At 39.2% G+C, this 27,620-nt stretch overlaps 2 protein-coding genes across 4 annotated transcripts in view; one reads left to right on the top strand and one right to left on the bottom strand.

The window, feature by feature from the left end:
• The window catches only part of qpctla (glutaminyl-peptide cyclotransferase-like a), a 26,883-nt gene extending 3,066 nt beyond the window's left edge, over positions 1 to 23,817 (top strand). For 2 of the 3 annotated variants that reach the window (XM_061973037.1, XM_061973036.1), the window contains 6 exons: positions 2,587 to 2,733; positions 2,794 to 3,087; positions 8,000 to 8,158; positions 10,089 to 10,188; positions 10,266 to 10,382; positions 15,825 to 16,544. In XM_061973037.1, coding sequence (XP_061829021.1) covers positions 2,587 to 2,733; positions 2,794 to 3,087; positions 8,000 to 8,158; positions 10,089 to 10,188; positions 10,266 to 10,382; positions 15,825 to 15,970 — 963 coding nt within the window. In that variant the 3' untranslated portion in view covers positions 15,971 to 16,544. Of the gene's footprint in view, positions 1 to 2,586; positions 2,734 to 2,793; positions 3,088 to 7,999; positions 8,159 to 10,088; positions 10,189 to 10,265; positions 10,383 to 15,824; positions 16,545 to 23,690 lie in introns of those variants that run through there. The other variant, XR_009816624.1, reaches the window with a different exon arrangement.
• six5 (SIX homeobox 5) overlaps positions 23,785 to 27,620 on the bottom strand; it is a 25,169-nt gene continuing 21,333 nt past the window's right edge. The window contains exon 3 of the mRNA XM_061973035.1: positions 23,785 to 24,416. Coding sequence (XP_061829019.1) covers positions 23,785 to 24,416 — 632 coding nt within the window. The remainder of the gene's footprint in view (positions 24,417 to 27,620) is intronic.

Genomic DNA, 27,620 nt, shown 5'->3' with positions numbered 1-27,620 from the left:
TGCTTGAAATAAGAAATTATTACTTTAAAAAAGTAGTTTTATACTTGTGAGTGTTGATGACACAGCTTTGCAACAGTTGCTATTCTAGTTTTGAGCATGTTTCACTCAATATAGGTCATAAAATCTCAGCAACAAACTGTGATATCTTACTGAGATCATTTAGGACCAAAACCCTTAAAACAAGTAAAACACTCTAATATAAAACCTGCTTAGTGAGAATAATTATCTTATCAAAGAGAAAATAAGCAAATATCACCCTTATTTCAGATATTTAGATTTCAGTTTTTGCAGTGTGATGTTACACTTACCTGTTGCGGTTAATAGTATATATACTTTATTTGTCGTTATTTATATTTTCTAAAGAAATGATGTGATAATGTTCATCAGTCAACTCATTGGTGTTCATTGTCAATCTATCAAGATAAAAAAATCATATCAAATCAAATTACAGTATGTTATTTATGTAGTTTGATCATTTTCCTCGACTGTTTACGACATCCAGTGGACACATTTAAAACGGCTGTTTCTTTCCTTAAAAATTTCAGGTACATTTTTAGACTTAGCAAACTCATCCCGCGGGCCGGATAAAACCTGTTCCACGGGCCTGATCCGTCCCTCGGGCTGTACGTTTGACTCCCCTGCCCTAGTCAAAAGATCCTCTCTTACGTCTATATGACAGGAGAACACTGCTGTTTTAAAATAGGATAGGGTAGACTTTAATTATCCCACAACGGGGAAATTATGTGGTTGCAGTTCAGATTCAAAAAGTACTGAAATAAAAGGTAAGACATGAAAACAAAGAGGGAAACATTAAAGATCACAAAGGACACAGACAGTAAAGAACACATACCTGATGTAACCAGCTGCCATTTCAGTGGAGCCATTTCTACATACAGCAATGAAAATCAATGCTTGCACCATCCATAGACACGAAACAAAAAGAAAAATAATTGGTAAATGGTCTTTATTTATATAGCGCTTTACTATACCTGCACAATAGCAAAAGCCCTACATCACATTCACACACACGTTCACACACTGATGGCAGAAGCTGCCCGAACCAAAAGGCAAAAAGCATGGAAATAGGAGGGTGAAGAGCACTGAGCTCGTGCAATCAGCCGAATCTACGACAAAAACAGTGATCAAAAATCATGTGTCACGCTAATAATTTATATACAGTCGCGGTCAAAAGTGTACATACACTTGTAAAGAACATAATGTCATGGCTGTCTTGAGTTTCCAATCATTTCTACAACTCTTATTTGTTTGTGATAGAGTGATTGGAGCACATACTTGTTGTGCACAAAAAACATTCATGAAGTTTGCTTCTTTTATGAATTTATTATGGGTCTACTGAAAATGTGAGCAAATCAGCTGGGTCAAAAGTATACATACAGCAATGTTAATATTTGCTTACATGTCCCTTGGCAAGTTTCACTGCAATAAGGCACTTTTGGTAGCCATCCACAAGCTTTTGCTTGAATTTTTGACCACTCCTCTTGACAAAATTGGTGTAATTCAGCTAAATTTGTTGGTTTTCTGACATGGACTTGTTTCTTCAGCATTGTCCACACGTTTAAGTAAGGACTTTCGGAAGGCCATTCTAAAACCTTCATTCTAGCCTGATTTAGCCATTCCTTTACCACTTTTGACGTGCGTTTGGGGTCATTGTCCTGTTGGAACACCCAACTGTGCCCAAGACCCAACCTCCGGGCTGATAGTTTTAGGTTGTACTGAAGAATTTGGAGGTAATCCTCCTTTTTCATTGTCCCATTTACTCTCTGTAAAGCACCAGTTCCATTGACAGCAAAACAGGCCCAGAGCATAATACTACCACCACCATGCTTTGGTGTTCCTGGGATTAAAGGCCTCACCTTTTCTCCTCCAAACACATTGCTGGGTATTGTGGCCAAACAGCTCCATTTTTGTTTCATCTGACCACGGAACTTTCCTCCAGAAGGTCTTATCTTTGTCCATGTGATGTCAGATGACCCCAAACACAGGTCAAAAGTGGTAAAGGAATGGCTAAATCAGGCTAGAATAAAGGTTTTAGAATGGCCTTCCAAAAGTCCTGACTTAAACGTGTGGACAATGCTGAAGAAACAAGTCCATGTCAGAAAACCAACACATTTAGCTGAACTACACCAATTTAGTCAAGAGGAGTGGTCAAACATTCAAGCAGAAGCTTGTGGATGGCTACCAAAAGCGCCTTATTGCAGTGAAACTTGCCGAGGGACATGTAAGCAAATATTAACATTGCTGTATGTATACTTTTGACCCAGCACATTTGCTCACATTTTCAGTAGACCCATAATAAATTCATAAAAGAAGCAAACTTCATGAATGTTTTTTGTGACCAACAAGTATGTGCTCCAATCACTCTATCACAAACAAATAAGAGTTGTAGAAATTATTGTAAACTCAAGACAGCCATGATATTATGTTCTTTACAAGTGTATGTAAACTTTTGACCGTGACTGTATGTGTATGTATACAGGGCAGAGAATGCACATATTAGTCTGGTCAAAGTTTATCTTACATTGTTGTATATTATATCTATAACTTGTATTATTCTCTCCTCTGCAGCTGTTGCACAAACCCAGTAAGTCTTCTCCAGCTCAAATCCGCCGTTTAGCGTCCCAAGTGGATGGGACTCGTCTGTGGGAGACTCACCTGAAGCCCATCCTGATAGAAAGGCTTCCCGGCACACAAGGCAGCCTGGTTGTACAGCAGGTACACCTCGTTACTAACATAGTCTCCATCGTGCTTGTTTAATCCGCTCTTTTCTTTCAGCACATCACCTCCGCCTTGTCTTCCCTGTCTGCCGGCTGGGACGTCCACTTGGACTCCTTCCAATCGCCGACTCCTCGTGGAAAAGTCACCTTCACTAACATTGTCGCCACCCTGGACCCTTCAGCTCCACGTCGACTGCTGCTGACTTGCCATTACGACTCCAAAGCGCTGCCTGCAGACAGGCGCGCCCCGAAGAGGGTTTTTATTGCGGCGAGTGACTCGGCGGTGCCCTGTGCTATGATCCTGGAACTGGCGACCTCTCTGGATAATCAGCTTAGGTCCGTCAAACAACAGGTCAGTGTAATCATGGTCACACGCGTAAGTATTGTTGTTTATAGACCAGTGGTTCTTAACCTGGGTTCGATCGAACCCTGGGGGTTCGGTGAGTCGGCCTCAGGGGTTTGGCGGAGGTCAAAACACACCCGACTCATCGTGTAAATACAAACTTCTCCCTATCGGCGTATTACGGATACGGCAACAGCTGACTGGTTTGCAGGTGTGTAATTTGTTGTGAGTTTATGCACTGTGTTGGTTTTGTTGTTTGAACAAGGTGATGTTCATGCACGGTTCATTTTATGCACCAGTAAAAAAACATGGTAACACTTTAGTATGGGGAACATATTCACCATTAATTAGTTGCTTATTAACATGCAAATTACCGTATTTATCGGAGTATAAGTCGCACCGGCCGAAAATGCATAATAAAGAAGGAAAAAAACATATGTAAGTCGCACTGGAGTATAAGTCACATTTTTGGGGGAAATTTATTTGATAAAACCCAACACCAAGAAGAGACATTTGAAAGGCAATTTAAAATAAATAAAGAATAGTGAACAACAGACTGAATAAGTGTACGTTATATGAGGCATAAATAACCAACTGAGAACGTGCCTGGTATGTTAAAGTAACATATTATGGTAAGAGTCATTCAAATAACTATAACATATAGAACATGCTATACGTTTACCAAACAATCTGTCACTCCTAATCACTAAATCCCATGAAATCTTATACGTCTAGTCCAGGGGTCGGCAACCCGCGGCTCCGGAGCCGCATGCGGCTCTTTGATCACTCTGATGCGGCTCAGCAGCTCACTTGCTGAACCCCCCAATTTTCCCGTGAGACTTCCGGATTTTAGTGCCTCTCGCAGAAAACTCCCGGGATTAATATTCACCGATTTTCACCCTTATGGCTATAATAAGGGCGTGCCATGATGGTACAACATTTGGCGCCCTCTACAAACTGTATTAACAGCGTGCCAGCCCAACACTTGTTATACAATATACATCTTCTGCTTGCACACGTATGTGACAGCATGCATACTTGGTCAACAGCCACACAGGTTACACTGACGGTGGTCATATAAAACAACTTTAACACTCTTACTAATAATGCGCCACACTTTGAACCAAAACCAAACAAGAATGACAAACACATTTCGGGAGAACATCTGCACCTTAACACAACATAAACACAACAGAACAAACACCCAGAATCCCATGCAGCCCTGACTCTTCCGGGCTACATTATACACCCCTGCTACCACCAAACCCCGCCCCCACCCCAACCCTGCTCCCTCACACATCAACCCCCCCCCCCCCCCCCCCCCCCTGTGGTCGGTTGAGGTGGGGGGGGTTTGGTAGCGGGGGGTGTATAATGTATCCCGGAAGAGTTAGGGCTGCATGGGATTCTGGGTATTTGTCCTGTTGTGTTTATGTTGTGTTACGGTGCAGATGTTCTCCTGAAATTTGTTTGTCATTCTTGTTTGGTGTGGGTTCACAGTGTGGCGCATTATTAGTAAGAGTGTTAAAGTTTTTTTTTTATACCGCCACCGTCAGTGTGACCTGTGTGGTTGTTGACCAAGTATGCCTTGCTGTCACCTACGTGAGCAAGCGGAAGCCCCATACAACGTGTGGCTGATCAGGCACGCTGGCTGTTTAGTGGGTGCTATATGCTCTACCATCACGGCGCGCATGACGCTGAGCCATTCATTTAAAACCCGCGTGCCGCACCAGCTTTCAAATTCCACATAAAGGTGTGTGCAGCGTGTCTGAGACCCCTGGTTTATACAAAGCAAATAAAAAACTTTGTATACAGTGTTATTTCATTTAAAATTTCCAAAAATTTTTGCGGCTCCCATTGTTTTCTATAATTTGTGAAACTGGTCAAAATGGCTCTTTGACTGGTAAAGGTTGCCGACCCCTGGTCTAGTCTCTTACGTGAATGAGCTAAATAATGTTATTTGATATTTTACGGTAATGTGTTAATAATTTCACACATAAGTCGCTCCTGAGTATAAGTCGCACCCCCGGCCAAACTATGAAAAAAACTGCGACTTATAGTCCGAAAAATACGGTAGTAACATATTGGCTCTTAACTAGTCATTATTAAGTACTTATTAATGCCTTATTCGGCATGGCCTTATTATAACCCTAACCCTCTAACCCTGAGCCTAACCAAATAACTCTAAATTAAGTCTTTATTACTTAGAATATGTTCCCCTAGTGTCCAAATAACTCTAAATTAAGTCTTTGTTACTTGTTCCCCATACTAAAGTGTTACCAAAGACATATAAATTTGAAAAAAAACAATATTTTATTTTTGACTAAGGAAGTGTTCGGTGAATGCGCATATGAAACTGGTGGGGTTCGGTACCTCCAACAAGGTTAAGAACCACTGTTACAGACCCTTTTTGTGTGATGTCATACAACTCCCGATTTTGAAGACAGTGGCCATTTTGGATGGGTGAATGCAAGTAAACCGCATTGACATTCAAGTTTAGGATGGCTGGCAAATGGGGGTTCATTGCTATATTGTCGGTTGTTCCAACAAAAGTGGGCGGTGTACAACATCATTCTTTCTACTACCAGCTGTCATCGAGAACCGATGATAGAAAACAGAGAAATTGTCAACAAAAAGGCAAAAAAAGCAAACTCATTCCCCTATGTTAGTGTGTGCTTTAGGGTTGTACGGTATACCGGTATTAGTATAGTACCGCGATACTAATGACTCATTTTCGGTACTATACCCCCTCTGAAATGTTCAGGTACACCACCCAACCCACGCCCCCGTGTCATTATCACTGCAGGATGAGGAATAGCTAAACATGCTTCACTACACACCGTAGCTCACCGGCATCAAAGTGTAAACAAACGGCATTGGTGGATCTACACCTGACATCCACTGTATCATAGTAGTATCTAGTCGATACTACGATGATTACGTCAATATTTTTTGGCATCACAACATCTTCTTTCATTTTTTAAGAATGTATATTATGTTTATAAACTCAGTAAATATGTCCCTGGACCCATGAGGACTTTGAATATGACCAATGTATGATCCTGTAACTACTTGGTATCGGATTGATACCCAAATGTGTGGTATCATCCAAAGCTAATGTAAAGTATCAAAGAAGAGAAGGATAAGTGATTATTACATTTGAACAGAATTGTAGATGGAACATGTTAAAAGAGAAATTAACAGTAAATGAACAAGTAGATTAATAATTTGGCGGCGGTATGGCGTAGTGGGTAGAGCGGCTGTGCCAGAAACCTGAGGGTTGCAGGTTCGCTCCCCGCCTCTTGACATCCAAATCGCTGCCGTTGTGTCCTTGGGCAGGACACTTCACCCTTCTCCCCGGTGCCGCTCACACTGGTGAATTAATGATGAATGAATGATGGGTGGTGGTCGGAGGGGCCGTAGGCGCAAACTGGCAGCCTCGCTTCCGTCAGTCTACCCCAGGGCAGCTGTGGCTACAAATGTAGCTTACCACCACTAGGTGTGAATGAATGATGGGTTCCCACTTCACTGTGAGCGCTTTGAGTATCTAATAATAGAAAAGCTCGATATAAAATGTAATCCATTATTATTATTATTATAATACATGTTCTACAACTTGTCCTTAATAATGTAGACAAAATAATAGGTAGATAGATGACACAATATGTTACTGCATATGTCAGCAGACTAATTAGGAGTCTTTGTTTGTTTACTTACTACTAAAAGACAAGTTGTCTAGTATGTTCACTATTTTCTTTAAGGACTTAACTGCAATCATACTTGCCAACCCTCCCAGATTTTCCGGGAGACTCCCGAAATTCAGCGCCTCTCCCGAAAACCCCCGGGGACAAATTTTCTCCCGAAAATCTCCCGATATTCAGGCGGAGCTGGAGGCCACGCCCCCTCCAGCTCAATGCGGACCTGAGTGACGTGTCGACAGCCTGTTTTCACGTCCGCTTTCCCACAATATAAACAGCGTGCCTGCCCAATCACATTATAACTGTAGAATGATCGAGGGCGAGTTCTTGGTTTCTTATGTGGGTTTATTGTTAGGCAGTTTCATTAACGTCCTCCCAGCGCGGTAACAACACACAACAACAGCAGTCACGTTTTCGTCATAAATTGGAGGTCTCAAGGTTGGCAAGTATGACTGCAATAAAAAGCATATGTTTAATGTACCCAAAGATTTTTTGTTAAAATAAAGCCAATAATGCCATTTTTTGTGGTCCCCTTTGTTCAAAAAAGTACCGAAAAGTATCGAAATAATTTTAGTACCAGTACCGGTACCAAAATATTGGTATCGTTACAACACTAGTGTGCTTTATGCATTTTTTAAATTGTAGGTATATGTTTCTCAAACATAAAGTTGATTATTGTGTTTTATGATGTAGGGGGCATACAAGTCCAGCAAAAATGTGGCATGGTTTATTTTTCTAATGCTGGTAGTAGATTTATTTTTTTATTTTTTTTAAGGCCTATTGCATATATGATGTTCGTGCAGGCATGTTTGATATTAACACAGACAGGAATTCATTTGAATATTTCTAGTAAGCTACCAGTACTAACGGCCTCTAATCCACCATCATTAATGGGAGAAAGTTGTTGATGACATCTGGGTAGGTGACTGACGCCAAGAGTCTGATTTTGTTGCTCCATTATTTTTTTTCTACGGCGTAGAGCTCGATATTGTCAATTACCCCACAATTGTTATCATACCGTTTTCTTGAAAAAACATCTAATCCTCTCCGATAGCTTAACAAAGACTTATTAGCCATAATTTGTCTTTGTCAAATCACGTTTGTCATTGCCATGCAAAATCTACACCCGTCCAGTATGGCTGCCGTTGTGACGAGTGGATGATGTCGCAGTCTATAAGGTGACACATCATGTTAATGCAATTATCTTGTCGTCTCTTCCTGGGCAGAAGCTTCCGTTATCCCTTCAGCTTGTGTTCTTTGATGGGGAAGAGTCCTTTGAAGAATGGACCGCCACTGACTCGCTGTACGGCTCCCGTCACATGGCTGAGCGCATGGCCCGCACGCCTCACTCTGCAGGCAGCACAGACACCATGCTGCAAGCTGTGGTGAGGGCCACACACCCATATCTCTCATTGAAATTGTGCAAAACCCAAAAGCAGTGATGTTGTCACGTTGTGTAAATGGTAAATAAAAACAGAATACAATGATTTGCAAATCCTTTTCAACTTATATTCAATTGAATAGACTGCAAAGATATTTAATGTTCCAACTGAGAAACTTTTTTTTTTTTTTGCAAATAATCATTAACTTAGAATTTAATGGCAGCAACACATTGCAAAAACGTTGTCACAGGTGCATTTTTACCACTGTGGTACATGGCCTTTCCTTTTAACAACACTCAGTAAAGGTTTGGGAACTGAGGAGACACATTTTTGAAGTGGAATTATTTCCCATTCTTGCTTGATGTACAGCTTAAGTTGTTCAACAGTCCGTTTACTAAGAAGCCACGCTGTTGTAACGCATGCAGAATGTGGCTTGATATTGTCTTGCTGAAATAAGCAGGAATGTCCATGAAAAAGACCTTGCTTGGATGGCAACATATGTTGCTCCAAAACCTGTATGTACCTTTCAGCATTAATGGTGCCTTCACAAATGTGATGGCACCATTAATGCCCAAGCCCTGGGCACTAACACACCCCCATACAATCACAGATGCGCGCCTAGAACGGGCCGCATGTTTCTATTCCTCATTGGTCCGGAGGACACAAGGTCCACAGTTTCCAAAAACAATTTGTAATGTGGACTCGTCAGACCACAGAACACTTTTCCGCTTTTCCACTTTTTCCACTGAAGCCGGCGGCGTTTCTGGGTGTTGTTGCTAGATGGCTTTCGCTTTGCATAGTAGAGTTTTAACTTGCACTTACAGATGTAGCGACCAGCTGTAGGTACTGACAGTGGATTTCTGAAGTGTTCCTGAGCCTATGTAGTGATATCCTTTACACACTGATGTCGCTTTTTGATGCAGTACAGCCTGAGGGACCGAAGGTCACCGGCTTAGCTGCTTACGTGCAGTGATTTCTCCAGATTCTCTGAACCCTTTGATGATATTACGGACCGTAGATGGTGAAATTCCTAAATTCCTTGCAATAGCTGGTTGAGAAAGGTTTTTCTTAAACTGTTCAACAATTTGCTCACGCATTTGTTGACAAAGTGGTGACCCTCGCCCCATACTTGTTTGTGAAGGACTGAGCATTTCATGGACTCTACTTTTATACCCAATCATGGCACCCACCTGTTCCCAATTTGCCTGTTCTGCTGTGGGATGTTCCAAATAAGTGTTTGATGAGCATTCCTCAACTTTGTCAGTATTTATTGCCACCTTTCCCAACTTCTTTGTCACGTGTTGCTGGCATCATATTCTAAAGTTAATGATTATTTGCAAAAAAAAATGTTTATCAGTTTGAACATCAAATATGTTGTCTTTGTAGTATATTCAACTGAATATGGGTTGAAAATGATTTACAAATCATTGTATTCCGTTTATATTTACATCTAACACAATTTCCCAACTCATATGGAAACGGGGTTTGTAGAATCATCATACTGCTGTGATTATATGCATCAAGTGTTCATTCAAGGCTAAGGCAAAATATCCAGATATATATCGTGTATCGTGACATGGCCTAAAAATATCGAGATATTAATAAAAGGCCAGATTGCCCAGCCCTAGTACAAGTGTAAGTACAAACTACTACACTTTTAGTACAGGAGAATAATGAACAACAATTCATTGAAGTGATAATCATGTAAACCTACAATACCCAGATGGTGGACAAGGAGACACAGGTTCCCAAGCACGTTCAATCACTTTATTAAGTTGCACTAACAACGTGACGCAGTTCACCTTTCACCCGCCTAGATATTTAAAGGTAAAAAAAAAAGAAAAAAGTACTGCATCAAGTACTAACTATAATTACTATTTAAAAGCATCGTTGTCAACAGCACTTAACAGGTCATACTGTCTTGACTGTTTAGGATCTCTTTGTGCTGCTAGACCTTCTCGGTGGTCCCGATCCGCTGATTGTAAACCACTTCGACAACACGGCACGCTGGTTTGACCGTCTGATCGCTGCAGGTAAGAGTGCAGACAACCGACATGGTGGACAGAAGTGTGATTGGAGAGTAGGTTAATATAATTATTCATTTTTACAGAGAGGCGCCTCCATAGGCAGGGTCTGCTGGCGTCGCACCCTTTGGAGCAGACCTACTTCAGAAAGGACATCTTCTTTGGAGCAGTTCAGGATGACCACATACCGTTCCTCCATAGAGGTGACTGTCATTCTTTACTTCTCCAATTTTCTAAAATCATTGAAAAACTGTTCAATAACAGATTAGAGAGTTTCACAAACAAAAATAGAATACTCGAAGAAAACCATTATGGATATAGAGGTAATGTTTCAACTTCGATGGCTTTAATTAAAATTACAGAAGAAATTACCAATGCCATAGATAATAAAAGATGTGCGGCAGCAGTGTTGATGGATCTAACTAAAGCATTTGACACAATTAATCACAATATTTTAATAAAAAAACTAGAACGGTATGGTAAGTTATTTAACGAACAGGAAACAATACGTAAAGCTAGGCGAACACACGTCTACAACGCTAAATATATCCTGTGGTGTACCTCAGGGATCAATACTAGGACCAAAATTATTCAATCTCTATATAAATGACATTTGTAAAGTTAGAAAAGATTTAAAGTTAGTATTCTTTGCGGATGATACAACAGCGTTTTGGTTCAGGAGAGAACACACAGAAGCTAAAACAAATAATAACAGAAGAAACTAACAAATTGAAAAGAGGGTTTGACAAAAACAGACTATCTTTGAATCTCAGTGAAACTAAAATAATGCTATTTGGTAACGGTAGAAGAGAAAGTCAAACACAAATACAAATAGACGGAATAGACATTGAAAGAGTAAATGAAACCCAATTTCTCGGTATAATGATTGATGATAAATTGAACTGGAAAGCTCATGTAAAAAATATACAACATAAAGTAGCAAGAAACACGTCAATAATGAATAAAGCAAAACATGTTCTAGACCAGAAATCACTTCATATTCTCTACCGCTCACTAGTGTAACATATCTGAGTTATTCTGTAGAAATATGGGGAAATAACTACAAAAGTGCACTTCATTCATTAACGGTGTTACAAAAAACATCAGTTAGAATAATACATAATGTTGGATGTAGAGAACATACAAACACTTTATTTATTGAATCAAAAATACTGAAATTTCACAACATAGTGAATTTGCAAACAGCTAAAATTATACACAAAGCAAACTATAACCTGCTACCCAAGAATATACAACAATTCTTCTCAACAAAAAAGGAGAACTATAATCTTAGAGAAAAATGTAATTTAAAACATTTGTATGCATGTACAACACTTAAGACCTTCAGTATATCAGTATGTGGAATTAAATGATGGAATGGATTAAGCAAAGCAATCAAACACTGTACTAATATGATCCACTTCAAGAAACTCTTCAAACTTAAAGTGTTTACAAAGTACAAACAAGAAGAACCATGATAAACAGTCTGAGTTTATTTCATCCATCCATTCATTTTCAAAATAATCTTACTCATCTCACCATATGAAATATAACTTACTTCACCGAGTATTATTTATTTATTTTATTGTTATTACTTATGGAGTATATTGTGAATAAATTGAGAACAGGAAGTGAACAAAGGTTTTAGCAACTGCTATGTAAAATAAAAGGGGTAGGATTAAATAAAGCTCTGCTTCTTCCTTCCTTTTTGAACATGTTGAGTAGAGAAACTGGAAATTGTGATGTATCATGTTGTATGCTTGCATGTTCCAAATAAACTCATACTCAACTCAGCTCAACTCAACTACATAAGAGTCAATGTGTTAGGGCAGCAGCTATTGATTATTTCATTAATCGAGTAATTTATTGATTCATTTGTTCAATTAATGGAGTCATCAAATAAAACACACTTTCTAGCCTCAATGCGTCTTTTAGGGAAAATAGTTTAAATTAACAAGGATTAGGGATGTCCGATAATGGCTTTTTGCCGATATCCGATATTCCGATATTGTCCAACTCTTTAATTACCGATACCGATATCAACCGATATATGCAGTCGTGGAATTAACACATTATTATGCCTAATTTGGACAACCAGGTATGGTGAAGATAAGGTACTTTTTTTAAAAAAATTATAAAATAAGATAAATAAATTAAAAACATTTTCTTGAATAAAAAATAAAGTAAAACAATATAAAAACAGTTACATAGAAACTAGTAATTAATGAAAATGAGTCAAATTAACTGTTAAAGGTTAGTACTATTAGTGGACCAGCAGCACGCACAATCATGTGTGCTTACGGACTGTATCCCTTGCAGACTGTATTGATATATATTGATACAAGTACAAGTACAACCCATATATAATGTAGGAACCAGAATATTAATAACAGAAAGAAACAACCCTTTTGTGTGAATGAGTGTAGTAAATGGGGGAGGGAGGTTTTTTGGGTTGGTGCACTAAATGTAAGTGTATCTTGTGTTTTTTATGTTGATTTAATAAAAAAAATAAAAAAATAAAAAAAATAATACCGATAATAAAAAAACCCGATACCGATAATTTCCGATATTACATTTTAGCGCATTTATCGGCCGATATTATCAGACATCCCTAACAAGGATTTTTCTTTTTTTTTGTAAATGCACATACCATTGAAATTGCACGTACAACACGGAAGCATTGCTGCATATTGCTTGCATAAAAAAAATTCAAAAAAAGTGTATGGCTAAAAACCAGGTAATAGATAATGAATAAAGAACCAAACTAAGCAAAAAGACTGATAAAGTATGGTACAATGAGTGACAATGTAGTTCACAGTTCAACACACATTTTTGAAAAGGTATTGAATGAAGGAGTGATACTTGATGTTTGGACAAACCACTCTTTAGCATTAACATACTAACTAATGCTAACATGTCCTCACATTTGTTTGAATAAATCATCTGTTATGCCATACTTGCCAACCTTGAGACCTCCAATTTAGGGAGGTGGGGGGTGGGGGGTGGTTGCGGGGGGCGGGGGCGTGGTTAAGAGGGGAGGAGTATATTTACAGCTAGAATTCACCAAGTCAAGTATTTCATATATATATATATATATATATATAAGATATAATTGACTTTCAGTGAATTCTAGCTATATATATATATATATATATATATATATATATATATATCTATATATATATAAAAGAAATACTTGAATTTCAGTGTTCATTATTTACACATATACACACACATAAAACTCATCTACTCATTGTTGAGTTAATGGTTGAATTGTCCATCCTTGTTCTATTCTCTGTCACTATCTTTCTAACCATGCTGAACACCTTGTCTGATGATGCATTGCTGTGTGGCACGCACAAAAGTGCTTTCATCAAATGCACTAGATGGCAGCATTGTCCTGTTTAAGAGTGTCACAACATTGCTGTTTACGGCAGACGGACTGCTTTACTGTAGATGTTGTTTATATTGTGGGAAAGCGGACTCAGGTCCGCTTGGAGCTGGAGGGGGCGTGGCCTCCAGCTCCGCCTGAATTTCGGGAGATTTTCGGGAGAAAATTTGTCCCGGGAGGTTTCGGGAGAGGCGCTGAATTTCGGGAGTCTCCCGGAAAATCCGGGAGGGTTGGCAAGTATGTGTTATGCAAGTCAAACATGTAAGATGGCACAATAATGTTCACCTTGTTTCGTTTTGTTTCAAGTACCAGTACAGTGGGGAAAAAAGTAGCTTGGTGGGCTGCAATCACGTGTCCTAAAGGCACATCCGGGTTCCAGGCGATGGTCTAAGCCCCACTAAGCTACTGTTTATTAACCTGAATCCCTGCAGATTTAGGCTCATAGACTCATAGAATAGAAAGTACTTTATTGATCCCTGGGGGAAGTTCAGTACCACAGTTCGCTCACAATAGACAGTAATGATAATAAATAATATAATATACATAATATATAATATATAAATGATATAAATATATTCTACATATACTCTACATTTAAATGCAGTCAAGGAACATATGCATTATACATTTCATCATTTTGAAACGTTTAGAAGCAAATATAAAAGCAATCCTGAAAAAATATAAAATATTACATGGTGTGGGTTTCTACACTCTTAAGAAAAATATATTTGTTAAAGATTTAAACCATTTATCATTACCAAGAGGTTACCTCACTTCACGTGACATGGGACTTAGTGAAGAACAGATTGTATTTACATCTGGAGGGGTCCACAAAGTAAACATCGGTGAAAGACTAAGTTGTACTCATTCCTGCATCGCTAAGTAACATATTTGATTGACATAACGAGTACCATGCTGCTGTGATTGTGACGCAAATGAGAAAAAGGATTAGTTTGTTTGCAGTTGATTTCCTGCTACAAATATTATTCTCATCTACAATTCATGTCTGCAGTTGTTTTTATGCTGTGAAGTTCATATTTGATCTCATTATTTAGCTATAGATGTCCCTGTTGTTAAGCAATGTTTGCTAGTGATTTCAAGACTCAGTATAGGCTGTTGAGCCTACGAGAGATTTATTCATCTACTTTATTAATAATATTAAGGATATTTTCTGGATGTTCCGTGTCATATAAACCACTTGGCTTTTCTGCACAACTAAGCTTTTAGTTTCTGTTATGAAAATGGACAACACAAACACAGTGGATTGGACCAACAATCACAATATTTATTACTAGGACTTAACATGACGTTAGTTTATTTGCACAAGCAGGTCTTCGTAGTTATATTTAGGCACAGCAACCACAAAAGAACAAATAACTAACGCGATCTATCGTCATTTATTTACGTTTAGTTCTGCTCTCTAACACTACTAATAAAACTCGATTTCATCACAGAGAGTTTCTCAAACAAATCAAATTTTTATTTTATTATTTTACAAAGTGATCGCTGCAGACACAAGTGGTCCAATTGTATTGCACAAGATGATGAATTACTTCCAAATTCTTCACTCTATCACAAAAAAATAAGAGTTGTAGAAAGTATTGGAAACTCAAGACAGCCATGACATAATGTTCTTTACAAGTGTATATAAACTTTTGATCGGGACTGTGTATATATATTTTTATTTATTTTATTATAATTTATGGTTGTTTTTTTTACCTGTTACGACAAACAGCTGGCTGGCAGTGAAGGCGAAATAATATGTCTATGCAAAATGAAACTATATTTTCTTCTCCGATTTATTCATGGTTAGCTTACCGCAGAGGCCTAAGATCACGTCTTGGTCACCACACACAGCTACTGTAGACACCCCTTCCCACGTCCTCACACTTTTTCCACTCACCAGTCAGAACTTTGCTTGGATGCATTCATGGCCTTGTAGAAAGTGGGAGAATCTTCTCAAAGATGCACATTTCCAACACTCAAGAAAGGGAGCCACAACAAGAGCTCTGGGTTGCCGTCCATGACCCAATCTACACAATACAAGAGCTGTATCAAGTGTGTTGGCCAAAATTCAGATTCAATTTGAGATATTATCAATTTGCTTCTTAAATGTGTTTTTTTACTTAAGTTTCTGATATTTTGGTCTTGGCAATAAAAGCGATTCTAATTTCAGTCTTTTCGAAAGCCCTACTGGCAACACTTTAATGCCAATGAGACCTTTCTCTGTCCAAACCCCTTTTTTTACATTCAGGCGTTCCCGTGCTCCACGTCATTGCCACGCCCTTCCCAAAGTTCTGGCATACGCTGGACGACACGGAGGAGAACATGCATCGACCCACCGTGGAGAACCTGACCAAGATCATGGCGGTGTTTTTGGCAGAATACCTTGGCCTGTGAAGCAAAAGCACTCGTGACTTACTTCTTTCGACGTTCTCATCGGCCTCTAAAGGTACGCTCCGCCCGCACTGGAGGAGAGAAATGAAGCCTCAAAGGAAGTTTACCAAAGACTAAATGAGCGTCAAGTACTACCTGATGGATTAATTTATGGTCTTAATTTGTTACTGGGACAAACACTTCTTGAGATGTTTAGACTGTTGTGTTTCTTGCAAAATGTCAAAAACACTGAAAAACATACAGAAGATGTAGGTACATTTTCCTGCACTTTAACACGCGGAAGAAGCGTAACTGTGAAAGTTCCAGGTTGTTACATTTAATTCCCTTTAATGATACCTAATGTGTGTTTACAGTCAACCTGCAGTGCCTAATAAGTGAGGTTTTGACTGTTTTTTTTTACTGTAAGTTGCCTTTTCGTGGAGAAAGTGTTTGGTCATCTATTTAACAGGAGTGTTCCTTACTAAAAAGAGTCTAAAGATAGATAGGAGTGTCCCGATCTGATATTGATATCGCTCCGATATCAGCAAAAAAACAAATATCGCATCTAAAACCTCTGATATAAGCTCCGATACAAGCAGCAGTGCAGTGTGTTTACTTGTGCAAGCTGAACAGCCAGTTAATATCTACATGTCCTCCAATCAGCTCACATTTGATCTTGTATTTTAGTGCAGTCATTTGGAAAAAATAAACACGGGCAATTATTTTGACTCAGGGGGCCAAATTTAGAGAAAAAAATGTGTCACCCACACTGCTTGGTGCCTCGTCTGAGCTGCTCTGACTTACAAACCCCGTTTCCATATGAGTTGGGAAATTGTGTTAGATGTAAATATAAACGGAATACAATGATTTGCAAATCCTTTTCAACCCATATTCAGTTGAATGCACTACAAAGAGAACATATTTGATGTTCAAACTCATAAACTTTATTTTTTTTTTGCAAATGATAATTAACTTAGAATTTCATGGCTGCAACACGTGCCAAAGTAGTTGGGAAAGGGCATGTTCACCACTGTGTTACATGGCCTTTCCTTTTAACAACACGTTTGGGAACTGAGGAGACACATTTTTTAAGCTTCTCAGGTGGAATTCTTTCCCATTCTTGCTTGATGTACAGCTTAAGTTGTTCAACAGTCCGGGGTCTCCGTTGTGGTATTTTAGGCTTCATAATGCGCCACACATTTTCAATGGGAGACAGGTCTGGACTACAGGCAGGCCAGTCTAGTAGCCGCACTCTTTTACTATGAAGCCATGTTGATGTAACACGTGGCTTGGCATTGTCTTGCTGAAATAAGCAGGGGCGTCCAGAGTAACATTGCTTGGATGGCAACATATGTTGCTCCAAAACCTGTATGTACCTTTCAGCATTAATGGCGCTTTCACAGATGTGTAAGTTACCCATGTCTTGGGCACTAATACACCCCCATACCATCACACATGCTGGATTTTCAACTTTGCGCCTATAACAATCCGGATGGTTCTTTTCCTCTTTAGTCCGGAGGACATGGCGTCCACAGTTTAAAAACAATTTGAAATGTGGACTCGTCAGACCACAGAACACTTTTCCACTTTGTATCAGTCCATCTTAGATAAGCTCAGGCCCAGCGAAGCCGACGGCGGTTCTGGGTGTTGTTGATAAACGGTTTTCGCCTTGCATAGAAGAGTTTTAACTTGCACTTACAGATGTAGCGACCAACTGGAGTTACTGACAGTGGTTTTCTGAAGTGTTCCTGAGCCCATGTGGTGATATCCTTTACACACTGATGTCGCTTGTTGATGCAGTACAGCCTGAGGTCACGGGCTTAGCTGCTTACGTGCAGTGATTTCTCCAGATTCTCTGAACCCTTTGATGATATTATGGACCGTAGATGGTGAAATCCCTAAATTCCTTGCAATAGCTGGTTGAGAAAGGTTTTTCTTAAACTGTTCAACAATTTGCTCACGCATTTGTTGACAAAGTGGTGACCCTCGCCCCATCCTTGTTTGTGAATGACTGTGCATTTCATGGAATCTACTTTTATACCCAATCATGGCACCCACCTGTTCCCAATTTGCCTGTTCACCTGTGGGATGTTCCAAATAAGTGTTTGATGAGCATTCCTCAACTTTATCAGTATTTATTGCCACCTTTCCCAACTTCTTTGTCACGTGTTGCTGGCATCAAATTCTAAAGTTAATGGTTATTTGCAAAAAAAAAAATTATCAGTTTGAACATCAAATATGTTGTCTTTGTAGCATATCCAACTGAATATGGGTTGAAAATGATTTGCAAATCATTGTATTCCATTTATATTTACATCTAACACAATTTCCCAACTTATATGGAAACGGGGTTTGTACATTACCATAGTAACCAATTACATTACCATAGTAACTTATTAGATGACCATAGTAACTAGTATATCATGCAAAAGTGCAGCAGATTCCAACCATTGAAATACTTAGTATAGTTGAAGACTTACGGTCATTAGAAAACATCACTGCACATCATAATGGCAGCTACACTTTACATCTTAAACATCTAAATAAACTATTTGGGAATTTGCCCGCCGGCAAATTGACCTCAATTTGCCCAGGTCTGTGGTAGGCTATAGGCGACTATGAGCTGGCCACTACACAACAGCTAAGCACAGATGCTAGACATGTCCTTAGAGCAGACTATTTGAGCTAAAAACATCACATTTGTCAATATGAACATATCAAATAATTACTGTTAAAGTTAAAGTCCCAACGATAGTCACACACACACTAGGTGTGGTGAAATTAACCTCTGCATTTGACCCATCCCCTTGTTCACCCCCCTGGGAGGTGAGGGGATCAGTGAGCAGCAGCGGTGGCCACGCTCAGGAATCATTTTGGTGATTGCTGCTTATTATTTACACATACAAAGTCTCCCAGGCAGGAGCGTATGAGAAAGTATCCAGTGACAAATGTGTCCGCATCGTTCCAACTAACTGCAACCTATGACCCAAATGTAATGATTTGTGACCACTAGGTGTCGCCGTGAAGCAGATTACCACCACTTCAGAAGCATAAAACAGTCATAATGTTGGTGTTTTCCATACTACCATTGTTCTGAGTTGATGAAACCATTTCTAACATTCCACACTACAAAATAATACAAGTGTGTACTGCTATCGTATCCGATTAATATCAGTATCGGCCATTACTCTTTATTTAAAACATCAGAACACTCCTGTTAAAGGATGACTAACCTAAGCGTATTCCTTATGACTTTATGACTATATTAGCCATTCGGTCTGGCAGAACATGTGACATTATATACAAAATACTTTCTACATATGTGGCCCTCAGAACACATTCACAGATATAGACTGTAGATCATATAAATGTACTTTATTACATCATTCAGTAATATAAAAAATAGAATGCATTTAATACAATAAAACAGAAGAAAACAAGTGATCCCTTTTCAAATAGTAATGCATTATCTTTGGTGAAATGTGTAAAAACTCCCAGATGACAAATGTGCATTAGCCCCAACAGGCCGTAATATCAGCAAAGTAATTTGGTAATAAATGGCTCATAACACCAGACCTACACGAGCATATTTTTTCATAGAAGGTCATATTTCCCTTTATCCCCTCTGTCCTATAAATGCACAGTACAATTCTTTTAATACATGATTGTCAACGCAATTCTGCTTGATGAAAATGGGGTGACCGCTTTAAAAGGAATCGCCATCGACATTAACTTGACAGTTAAAAAAAATGGAAAATGAATATCATTTCCTATCTGCTTTCCTTTCACATAAACACTGACGGATACATGCGTCTTTGGAATAAATGTACAAAGATATGCACTAATAAAAAACACAAAAAGCCATTCATTACTGTAACAAAATGGGGCTTTTGTGTACCGTAAATGGCTGCAAAGATCCACCGCCGACAGTGGAAGGTCACATGACCAATTCTAAATGGAAGCATGCGGTTCTTTTTAATAGAGGTTTAAATGAAGAAAACGAGGAGGTCACGAGTCCAACCACAGCATAAACATTGTAATGAAATGGAATAAAATGTGCAAAATATACAAACACAAAACAATGCAACCAAAAGAGTCCATTTGGATGCAGACATAACAATATAAGCTTTAATATAAGGCACTTATCAATATTGACACACACATCGCCAAAAGGAGGAGTCTCAGCAAAGGCTTGAGTGTCACGCACCTTCTTTAGGTCAAGCTGTAAAGCTTTCATGAGTGTTTGGAACTTGAGCCACTTAAAAAACATTGCATAGATGAAAAAAAGCGAGAATGCAACTGGGCTGCATTAACTACAATTCACCAGATTCGAAAAACGTAGTGTTTGACATGAATATCAGTTGTGTATTGCAGCTTTTGGAGAACGGCTGGACGGCAATACTCCACCTTTTTCGAGGTAGCATTAGAGGCGGGCTAGTGTCTGCGTGAAAGGGAACGCTGTTGTGTTGTAGTCCGATCACTATTTTACACGCCACACTTTGATTGAGATGAAGGTTTTCTGTGTAAAAGGCAAGAGCAGCTGATTATTGCTATTTCGTATTTCTCCCATTTCACACACTACGCGGAGGACTGCGGATGTAAACACACCCATGACAGTGTTCGGTGTGGCGTGCAAAATACATCTCAGGCAATCGCTTTCAACCCGACAGCAAACGAGGCTGGCGCTTTCACACAGGCGCCGTCACACTTCTGTTGTCGTTTGTATAAAAGGAGCGTGTGTAAAAAGTGTGAAGACTCCCCTCTCTGGTAGTGGAACATCTTACAAAACAAACATGACCTGTGCCTTTCCCAGATGGTCTGAAGAATAGTTCTTGTGGTGGATCCCAGACTAACTACTAATGTATTTCACACATCCTTTTGTGCAAGTCGTCGTCTGCACCAGCTCAAAGATCCTTGCACAATATCGTACAAAAGTGACAACATTTGCATTACAGTATCTTCTCAAGAGACAACACTACAGATATGATATCTATTCTGGACACACCTTCTCCTCATTCATTGTCATGACTATTTACATTGTAGATTGTCACATCAAAACTATGAATGAACACATGTGGAGTTATGTACTTAACCAAAAAAAAGGTGAAATAACTGAAAACATGTTTTATATTCTAGTTTCTTCAAAATAGCCACCCTTTGCTCGGATTACTGCTTTGCACACTCTTGGCATTCTCTCCATGAGCTTCAAGGAAGTGAAAACCATTTCAGGTGACTACCTCTTGAAGCTCACAGAGAGAATGCCAAGAGTGTGCAAAGCAGTAATCCGAGCAAAGGGCGGCTATTTTGAAGAAACTAGAATATAAAACATGTTTTCAGTTATTTCACCTTTTTTTTTGTGAAGTACATAACTCCACATGTGTTCATTCATAGTGTTGATGTGACAATCTACAATGTAAATAGTCATGAAAGTAAAGAAAACACATTGAATGAGAAGGTGTGTCCAAACTTTTGGCCTGTACTGTATATCGCCGCCTGCTGCGATACAGATGTATGTCATGATACTGTATAGTATTTGGTATGTGTTATTTGGCTTACAAAGACTCCTAATATGCGAGAACATATTGTGTCATTTTATTTTGTTTAAACTATTATTCATCTACTCGCTATCTAACTGCTAATATCTGTTTACAGGTTATGTTTATATATACTTCTCTTCAAATGTAATAGGCACTTATTCTTCTATTGTCTGGATACTTTATATTACTTTTGGACGATACCATCAATTTGGGTATCGATCCAATACCGAGTATTAGGGGCTGTATTGGTGCTGATACTTGACATTCAGACAAAAACATGGTAGGGTCGTGTAGCAATATCAATTAAATCTTAAAAATATTTCCTACTTATTTAAATAATTTGGTTTTTGCCCTTAAAGTGTGTGAAGAGTTCCTGAGTTCATAAACAATAACAAAATATTTTTTTATAAAAAAAATATCAATCCAGCCACTGTAGTATCGACCATACACTGACACTATTGGTATCGTTACTGTCGGTATTTGTATTGATCTGCCCACCTCTGTTTACATTCAAGAGCTCTCGCTTGCTGCTGGCATTCCCTCCTATAATGTGTAGAGTCGCATTCCTCATCTTCCAGTGATAATGGTATGTTATTTTTGCCGCCTTAAAAGTGGCTTTGCACTGTAGAGGGACGTTAGCCACTACCTCGAGGTTCTTTTGTCAAATTAGCACAGCACAGCCAGACTGTGCATTATCGCGATATTACGAACCAATTAATATCATGTTATGTTACCTTACTTCAGAGTAGTCAGTGTACAGCTTTTGCTAAGCTTGTATGTATAGACTTTTATACTGCAATACAAGCTGTACTGTACACTGACTACTCTGAAGAAAGGTTGCACATACAGTCGTGGTCAAAAGTTGACGTACACTTGTAAAATGTCATGGCTGTCTTGAGTTTCCAATCATTTCTACAATTCTTATTTTTTTTGTGATAGAGTGATTGGAGCACTTTTATGAATTTATTATGGGTCAACTGAAAATGTGAGAAAACATCTGCTGGGTCAAAAGTATACATACAGCAATGCTAATATTTGCTTACATGTCCCTTGGCAAGTTTCACTGTAATAAGGCGCTTTTGGTAGCCATCCACAAGCTTCTGCTTGAATTTTTGACCACTCCTCTTGACTAAATTGGTGCAGTTCAGCTAAATTTGTTGTTCAGCATTGTCCACATTTTAAGTCAGGACTAAAACCTTCATTCTAGCCTGATTTAGTCATTCCTTTACCACTTTTGACGTGTGTTTGGGGTCATTTTTTGTTTCATCTGACCACAGAACTTTCCTCAGGAAGGTCTTATCTTTGTCCATGTGATGTCAGATGAAACAAAAATTGAGCTGTTTGGCCACAATACCCAGCAACATGTTTGGAGGAGAAAAGGTGAGGCCTTTAATCACAGGAACACCATACCTACCGTCAAGCATGGTGGTGGTAGTATTATGCTCTGGGCCTGTTTTGCTGCCAATAGAACTGGTGCTTTACAGAGAGTAAATGGGACAATGAAAAAGGAGGATTACCTCCAAATTCTTCAGGACAAGCTAAAATCATCAGCCCGGAGGTTGGGTCTTCCAACGGGACAATGACCCCAAACACACATCAAAAGTGGTAAAGGAATGGCTAAATCAGGCTAGAATGAAGGTTTTAGAATGACCTTCCCAAAGTCCTGACTTAAACGTGTGGACAATGCTGAAGAAACAAGTCCATGTCAGAAAACCAACACATTTAGCTGAACTGCACCAATTTTGTCAAGAGGAGTGGTCAAAAATTCAAGCAGAAGCTTGTGGATGGCTACCAAAAGCGCCTTATTGCAGTGAAACTTGCCAAGGGACATGTAAGCAAATATTAACATTGCTGTATGTATACTTTTGACCCAGCTGATTTGCTCACATTTTCAGTAGACCCATAATAAATTCATAAAAGAAGCAAACTTTATGAATGCTTTTTGTGACCAACAAGTATGTGCTCCAATCACTCTATCACAAACAAATAAGAGTTGTAGAAATGATTGGAAACTCAAGACAGCCATGACATTATGTTCTTTACAAGTGTATGTACACTTTTAAACCCGACTGTATACTTGCTATACAGGCAGGATAGATTTCTATACTTCTATGAAAGCTGTACACTGACTACTTTAAAGTATATCTATGGTATTGTCCCTGTATAAAATACTTTACTGTGTAACATTTGATGTGTGTGAATCAAAGCTGCAGCTCCTAAGTGCCAGCGGAGGCTGTGACGGGGGTCCAGAGCACAAGTCAACAGGCACCGTACTGCATATGACTTTGGGGGTAAACAAACCTACAAGCCCAGCTCGTCATCTACGGGGACCGACTGAAGCTGAGTCAGGATCTTGGAGTCTCCGTCCATATCGTCAGGATGCCCCAGCGGCGAGTGGGCGTCCTGCTCTGGCGAGGGGCTCCCCAAAAGCAGCGACTCGCCCCCCGGGAGGCCCAGTAAAGCCGGGTCTACAGGTAGGTGTCCTTTCCCCCGCCCGTCAAACAGAGTCGCTGAGGCAGAAAGGGGCAGGGGGTTCCAGGCCGACTGGGGCAGGTGCATGTTGGGTGTCAGGCCGCCATACATGGGACTGAGGGTGAGCATGCTCTCCGGCGAGAGCGCGTTCAACATGGTGGGCGCCACCGACTGGTCCACCAGCGTGTTGGGTTGAGGAAGCTCGGTCGCCTGGTTGGTCGCGCCCCCGCTCTCCGCTGCGTACGTGTTGATGAAGTTCATGGGGGGTGTTGTGAGGACGCTGGTGGGCTGCTCCGGTTGGGGGGCGACAGGAAGTGTGAGAGCAGGACTCACGCCATTGGTGGAAACATCAGGAACTGGTTTTAGAGGCAGGCTGGTGAGTTGGAAGCCGGCCGGGATGGTTAAGATGAGTTTCCCTTGCTGGACGCTCAAGTAGGGGCTTCCACCCAGGAGGAGGTTACCTAGCATGGACGTAAATAATACATCAGTTGTCATGGCGATTTTTATTAGTGCTTTCAAGCCATTGAAAAACATGAATAATTATGGCCTGTACTTATTTATTTTGTAATCTCACCTAAAAATGCTAGGAAAAGTATATTTAAATGTAACAATTTAAATGCATTACATTATTATTAGGATAAACATTTTAACCTGTTTAATTGTATTTATGGACTGTATATGTCAAAAATCCAATAAACAAATGTTTAACAAAAAAGTAAGAAAAAAAGTTTGATATTTGAACAAAAAAGTGGTTTTATAAAGAGTTTTATTGTTTTTAACATGCCGTATTTTCCGGACTATAAGGCAAATTTAAAATCCTTTTTTTCCCCTCTAAACTCGACAGTGCGCCTTATAACCTGGTGCGCCTGCGGAATAATTCTGGTTGTGCTTACCGACCTCAAAGCTATTTTATTTGGTACGTGGTGAAATTATAAGTGTGACCAGTAGATGGCAGTCACACATAAGAGATACGTGTAGACTGCAATACGACTCAAGTAATCATCCATCCATCCATTTTCTACCGCTTATCCCTTTCGGGGTAGCGGGGGGTGCTGGAGCCTATCTCAGCTACAATCGGGCGGAAGGCGGCGTACACCCTGGACAAGTCGCCACCTCATCACAGGGCCAACACAGATAGACAAACAACATTCACACTCATATTCACACACTAGGGAACATTTAGTGTTGCCAATCAACACCAATATTTTATATGTTCCATTGAAAATATAGAACATTACACATGGCAATCAAAAATCTATCAAAATGTTTTAGTGCGACATTTGTAAGCTATGAAGCCGCACCGCTTGATGGATTGTACTGTGCTTCAACATAGGAGTATTATTATGGTGTGTGTGTGTATAAGTTAAGACATAATATCTGGCATTTTGTTTCACAATATTATGCAAAAGCAACTTTTCTTACCTTTTGGTACCTGCTGATCTGTATTTTTGGATCTGCATAAATCCTGCCGACGCCATAGTGGATAAGCTTCTTCTTTTTCTCTATCTTGTTATGTGACATTCATCCTCCGCTGTTGCCATTTCTAATATAAAGTAGTGTAAAGTTCTTACTTATATCTGTCAGTAAACTCGCCATGAAAGCGCTAAAACATACCGGTGTAGTGAGTTTACATTATTCACCCAAGGAACTTTAGTTATTAGAGTTCCGGTCGGACGGTTTTTCACGGGACAAATTTCCGGCGAATGAGGAGATGCTGCTCCGTTATTGATTGAAGTAAAGTGTGAATGTCATTAAAACAGTTAGCGCCATCTTTTGACACTTCTTCCACTCCCGTCCTTGTACGCTACACCGCTACAACAAAGATGACGGGGAGAAGACGCTGTCCAAGGTGAGCCACGTAAATAAGACCGCCCACAAAACAGCGCATCCTGAAGCGACTTGAAGATGATGTGTAAAACATCATCTATGCAACATTTTGAACAAAGAACCAACATTACATGTTATGTAGACCACAAGGAAGTCTTTTACATTTAGAAAAATAATTATAATAATATGACTCCTTATATAGTGTGCCTTATATATGAAATAAGATAAAAAATAGACCATTCATCGGCGCCTTATAGTCCGGTGCGCCCTATGGTCCGGAAAAAACGTTACTTGAACAGATTTAGTCTGTTTGATTAACTCAAATAAAACATATAAAGTGTTGGAGTTCATACTTTAAAAAACGGAAAAACTGAATGTTGAACTTGCTGCTTTCCCTGCTTCAGATATCACATCATTAGAACAGAGCCATCAATGACAGTTCTAGCATATGTTACCAATATTGGTTGACGAGAAAAGGTTTAGCAAATAAATGTTTATATTTGTCACAATTACATGTTTTAACTTTGTAAAACGGATTGCAGGAAATGTTGCCAACCTGACTGTCATTTACGTCTCCTACACATACTTTAATCAGATATGTGATTTGACCACAATGAAAAAGACTGAAAAAATTTCCGGGGGACAAGGGGGGCGACGCCCCCCGAAGCTCCTGGTTTTTCACCAATTTAACATGCTAAAATTAACAAAGACAGCACCATTTGAAGAAAATATTTCAGTGTTTAAAGACATGAAAACATCATTAATAGAACATACCTTGCTTCAAGTTGTTTCATATGTTTTTGGCGTTTCGCATGAAACCTCGTGATCCATAGTCAATATTATCATGACACCACGTGCACAAAACCTTTTTTTCCGAATAAAATCACCGAACAAAGTCGTAACTTCCTTCTTCCCAACAGTATCAGTGATTTCCCTTTCCATCCAGTCCCATCGAAACTTATTTTTGACATGTTTATCAATTTCTTTTACTCGTAAAGCGTCCTTTCTCTCGAGAACCGACATCGTTTACATATGGAAAATGGCGGTAATAACCATTATGAATGATGACGTTATTAACGTCATCATTCATAACAGATGTCCTGATTGGTCACAAGGAACATATCGACCAATCAACTACGGCGTAATATAAACTACGTCTCCAATCTTGATTTAGGGTCGGAAAAAAAAACGGAAAAACGGGAGATAATTATTTTTTTTCCCCCGAGATTAAAAAAGACTGAATTCCGACTTTAGACGGAAAAATCACATGCCTGTTTAATGTGCAACATTATTTCATGTCTTAAACCTTATTCAATCACCGAACATAAAATTATTGACCAATGAGTTTTGCGTTTATTTTGTCCACCAGCAGACATGCGAGCGTGTGATTTATGACATAGGCGATTAAAACGAATATCCTCCATACAAGCGGGCTCTGATTTGAAATATAATGTCGGAGAAACAAGCGGTAGAAAATGGATGGATGTACATTGTAATATTTCGCTGCAGCAATTGATTATTTTAGTAATCAAGTAATCTTGTCGATTAGTTTGTTTGATTAATCGAGTAATCTCATAAAACACACTTCATGGCCTCAATGCATCGATACGGAAAAAGTTTAAATAAACTAAAAGTGTTTTGCTTGCCATAATCTTCATTGTTTTTTTCCAATAAAAAAACATGCTTATCAAATTGAACTTCTAACATAAGCATTAGTAAAAAAGTAATCAATAAATGTATATTTTAGGGAAAAAAGAGAAAATAAACAGCATTTTTTTCTGCTTGCCATAATTTTAATTATTTTGTTCTAATTTGGGAACATCATCAGCATTGAAATT

The sequence above is a fragment of the Nerophis lumbriciformis genome, linkage group LG17 (genome assembly GCF_033978685.3).
Source record: "Nerophis lumbriciformis linkage group LG17, RoL_Nlum_v2.1, whole genome shotgun sequence".
NCBI lineage: Eukaryota > Metazoa > Chordata > Actinopteri > Syngnathiformes > Syngnathidae > Nerophis > Nerophis lumbriciformis.
Note: the sequence above shows the minus strand (reverse complement) of the source record. Positions and strands in the feature narration are given on the sequence as shown.